This window comes from Lipotes vexillifer, unplaced genomic scaffold (genome assembly GCF_000442215.2).
Source record: "Lipotes vexillifer unplaced genomic scaffold, Lipotes_vexillifer_v1.1 scaffold225, whole genome shotgun sequence".
NCBI lineage: Eukaryota > Metazoa > Chordata > Mammalia > Artiodactyla > Lipotidae > Lipotes > Lipotes vexillifer.
The window spans coordinates 2,017,600-2,021,914 of NW_006787630.1; the positions used below are offsets into that span (position 1 = coordinate 2,017,600).

At 62.0% G+C, this 4,315-nt stretch overlaps 1 protein-coding gene across 1 annotated transcript in view; it reads right to left on the reverse strand.

Moving 5' to 3' along the window:
* The window catches only part of STK11 (serine/threonine kinase 11), a 16,540-nt gene extending 12,745 nt beyond the window's left edge, over positions 1-3,795 (reverse strand). The window contains exon 1 of the mRNA XM_007460393.1: positions 3,431-3,795. Coding sequence (XP_007460455.1) covers positions 3,431-3,720 — 290 coding nt within the window. The 5' untranslated portion in view covers positions 3,721-3,795. The remainder of the gene's footprint in view (positions 1-3,430) is intronic.
* Between the last annotated feature and the right edge of the window lie 520 nt (positions 3,796-4,315).

A 4,315-nucleotide genomic window follows, 5' to 3' on the forward strand; every position in this document is an offset into this window, starting at 1 on the left:
CCCGGCTGGTCCCCATGGCGCAATCCTCCCCCCCGGGGGGGGGGGGGGCAGGTGCCCCAGCAGATGCCAGGACCTGGCAGAGGCCACTCAGGACGGGAACAAAGGCCAGCAAAGTCCAGGCTCTGCTGCACGTGCTAAAATCCCAACCACTCAGCCCCCAGGTTTAAGTACCTGCCAGTCGCTACTGGCCTGGCCGAGGGAGGCCCAGCCTAGAGACTGGCGTCGGCCTGCTGGGCCCCAGCCACACGGGCAGGGGCGCCGACGAAGGAGGAGGCTGGCAGGGCCACGAGTCGCGCAGCGCCGGCCCCGCACGGCTCACCGAGTCCTGCACCCCGCACACACTGGGCACAGACCCTGGCCTGCCCTCACACAGACGGGCCGTGGGGCACACAGACTGCCCTGGCCGCTGTACGCTTCTAAACAGCTGATGAAAGCCCACAAAGAACAATATCTTGGGACAGGTGAGAATCCCGTGAGCAGGGCCCATCTGCCACCCAACTTCCCTGGAGGGTTGCATCAGAGGGGCGTGTGCCCACCATCTGTATGGGTGCGAAACCCCACGGCTGCCCCCAGCCAGGGAGGCGCCAGCGCGGCTTCTGCTGCCAACTGGGAAAGCAAGCAGGTACAACTTACTGTTGAAAATGATCCTTGGAGGAGTTTAATTTTTCATTAAAAAGTGCTTGGACAGGTAACGAAAACATGCTAAAGAAAGGGTCAAAGGGAGTGTGGCACAGGCATTAGTATTAAAACGATGAGTAATTTCTGTCTTACTTCTTGGTGGTTTTCGGAACTTTCGTGTTTTACAATAAGAGCAAATTAGTCTTTGTGAGCAAGAAGGGGACAAGCACAGACCCACAGCAGCCCTCCTGGGAGGAGCCACAAGGGGGGAGGACCTCCTTTAACACAAAGTACATTCTTTAAGGAAAAGCTTCCCATCCCAACTGGAGCTGGAGGACTCCTGAGGCTTGTCTGGAAAATTCTGGATGCTTCACTCCAAGAGAAGAGTCTGGAGTTGAGTTCATTAAGTCTCTCCAAGACAAAGGAGCCTTTTTTCCCTGCAGCCACCTGGCGGCAAGGCTGACCCAGAAGCCTGGATCTCTGGGCCAGGGAGTGAACACCCAGCCCTTGCTTGAGCCCAGGGCCTCACCTCCTCCGGCCTCCAACCCGGGGCACTCTGTCAGGACTCAGAACAAGGGGACAGGGTGCCTCCGAGCAGGGTGCGCCCCCTCACAGTGCCCAAGGAAGGAGGCGCGGTGGGTTTTAACCCGCAGCCGCATACCCAGCAGGTCCTCACACCACACGCTGCAGACGGCAGATGAACGCACGGGGCCAGCGCTGCACTGCAAGGGGCCTCAGAGAGGTGAAGACCTGCGCTTCTAGGGCTAAGCTGGAGGAACCGGCCCAGGCCCTGCAGCTGTGACACCTCGTGTTGACTGCCAGGCCGGCTGTGGACCGCCAACCACTCTGCCTCCCGGGCCTCAGTTTCCCCTCCGGTTCTTCGGATGGACACTGTGTCTCCACAGCTCCTGGGACCGTGGCTGACCGCTCAGGAAACAAGGACTGGGAGCCAGCAGGCTGCGACCCTCCAGTGGGGCAGCAGAGCGCGAGGGTATGCTTTGGGTGGTGAAAAAACGTCCCCTAACTTGACCTTGAGCATGTGCATTTGCATGTGGGGAGGGCCTTTATCACGTGTACATCATGCTTTGGCAGAAGTGGGCGCTTGACACCTCCATCGCGTCTACGGATGTGCTGGGACCCACTCAGCTCTGCTGCCCCCAGTCCATGCCCCCGGACGCGTGCACTCCCTGAAGCCCCAGGGATGGCCAGCAGGGTGGGCTTGGGCGACTCTAGCCAGACAGATCAGTTGGGGCTGGAAACCAGCCTGGCCCCTTGGGGATGGACTCTGGGAACCCCTCCTACCTCGGGGTGCTACTCCCAAGAGGCTGGGGCCTGGGGTGCCAAAGCAGCCCAGCATAAAGCACCGGCACCAGAACACCTCCACGGACCCAGGCTGACCTCAGGTGGAGGGAGGGTGCATCCAGGCTGCAAGAGCACAGCACCCCGTTCCCTGGACAGATCCAGGGATGAGGCCTAAGAGGAGCCAGGAGGACAAGGACCAGCCCTGGAGAGTGGGGGTGGGGGTGGGGGGTGGAGTGCGGGGGGCCCAAGCCAGAGCAACGGCCATCTGGAATCCCGAGGGCCACGTCTACCCCACACGCTTCTGCCTTAATTAGAAAATGTGACTTAGAAGCAGGGAGTGGGGATCTGATCAGAGGCGTGGCCTCGCTTGGCCCACAGGAGGGCACCCGCTGTCCCCTGGCCTGTCTCCCCAGGACACCGGTGGCCCCTGCCCCACCCCCACCCTGCAGGTAAGGGACGGGCACAGAGAACTGAACAACTGGCCCTGGGGCGCCCAGCCCCACCTTCGCTGGGGGTCCACAGCTGGGGACTGACCACAGCCAATCAGGTCTCAGCACGCTGCTCCCCAACTTGACCACCCTAGGCAGCCCAGAGCAGGCGAAAACAGCTGGGCAGCGCGCTGTCACCCTGCATGAGAGCAGGGGGGCCAGGAGGAGGGAATGAAAGTGGATCTGGGAGCAGCACTCCCAGTACCGGCCAAGGTCACCAGCCAGTCCCGCTGCCGCCTGGCCCGTGAGATAAACCCCTCGGCTCGGGCAGGGCAGCAGTGATAAGGAGGGGTGGCCCCTCCTGAAACCAGCAAGAGGGATGGAGGCAGGGCTCCCACTGTCCTGGTGGCGGTGGGGTCTGCACACAGACCCCACCATCTCTGGAATGTCAAGGGGCAGACGGGTACCTAAAAAAATACGTGTAAAAAGTTTGCGGGGTCACAAGTCGACCCCCTTCTCAAGAGTCACCGGGCCTGCGAATCGCCAAAGTGTCCTGTGTCACATCCCAGGAAAGTGAGAAAGGGCGAAGTTCCCCCCTGCTGACTGATAAGTCGGTGCAAACAATTATTTTTGGCAACCGCACGGTCCCCCTCCAACAGGATAAACAAACCGCGTGTCCCCAGCCCTAGTAAGAGCCGCGCGCTGCGCGGAAACCTGCCGGCGGCGGGCAGGCCCCTTTCCGAGCCCAACTGCTCTCAGCCAAACCAACGCCGGCCGCTTCCGCCGGGCACCTCAGCCCTCCGGACAGCTGGGAGGGCAGAGGGGGTGAAGGGCGCCCCCTTCCGAGGAGGGTTCCGCATCGGCCGAGAGCACAGGACGCCCAACTGCAACAAGCTAGCCTGACTTCACCAAAGTACCCTAGCGAGTTGCCCACGACCTTCCCCGAGCTGGTCGGCTCGGGTGCTTAAGGAAAGAGAGGACGGAAGGAAGAAAGCGAGAAATGGAGGGAGAAAAAAGGGAGTAAAGGAGGAAGGAGGGGCCGCCCAGCGGGCCGCGCCCCCACCCAGGAAGCCCGCACTTACTTCTTTACGTTGGCCTCCCCATTGGGGATCCTCCGCAACTTCTTTTTCTTGAGAATTTTGACGGCTCTCCGGCACAACGTCTCCGAGTCCAGCACCTCCTTCACCTTGCCGTATGACCCCTCCCCCAGCAGGTCCCCCATCAGGTACTTGCCGATGAGCTTGGCCCGCTTGCGGCGGGGCTGGTAGATGACCTCGGTGGAGTCGATGCGGTGGATGAACGTGTCCATCCCCACCGACATGAGCTCGCCCTCTGTAAACATGCCCAGCTGCTGCGGGTCCGCCACCTCCATCCTAGACCCCAGGCCTCCGACTCCCGCCGGCGGTCCCTTATCCCCTTTCTGAGCTTCGCGGTGGACGGTTCTTCCGTTTGTCACCCCCCCCCAAAAAAAATTCCCTTCTCCAAAAATAAAAGTCAACAAAATCTCAAAAAAAGGAAAAAAAAAAAAAAAAAAGGAAAACCCTTCTTGGAAAAGAAACGATTGTACTGAACGTGAGTTCAAGGGGCGCGCCTGGTCCAGAGCCCGGGCAACCGGGCGTGCGCAGCGTCCCAAGTTTGGGGGCCGCCCGGCCTCGCAGCTTCGAGGCGGGCCGGCGCGTCCACGGGGGCCCTCGAGAGGCCGGTGGGGCCAGGAAGTGCTAGGTCATTCTCCAGGGACTTTAGACCCTCGAACGAACACGGACGCGGCAGGGTCGAGTCTTCTCCGCGCCGTCCATTACCAGCAGCCCATGGCGCGCGCCGGGGGCCCCGCACAGGCCGGCCCCGGGGCCCCCAGAGCTGGGCAGGCGAGCTTAGCCGGGGGCCGGGCGCGCCTCTCGGGGGCGTCTCCCGTCGGCCTCGCCGTCCGGGGAGCCCGAGGCGCCGGCAGGTGCGTGTCCTGAGCGCGC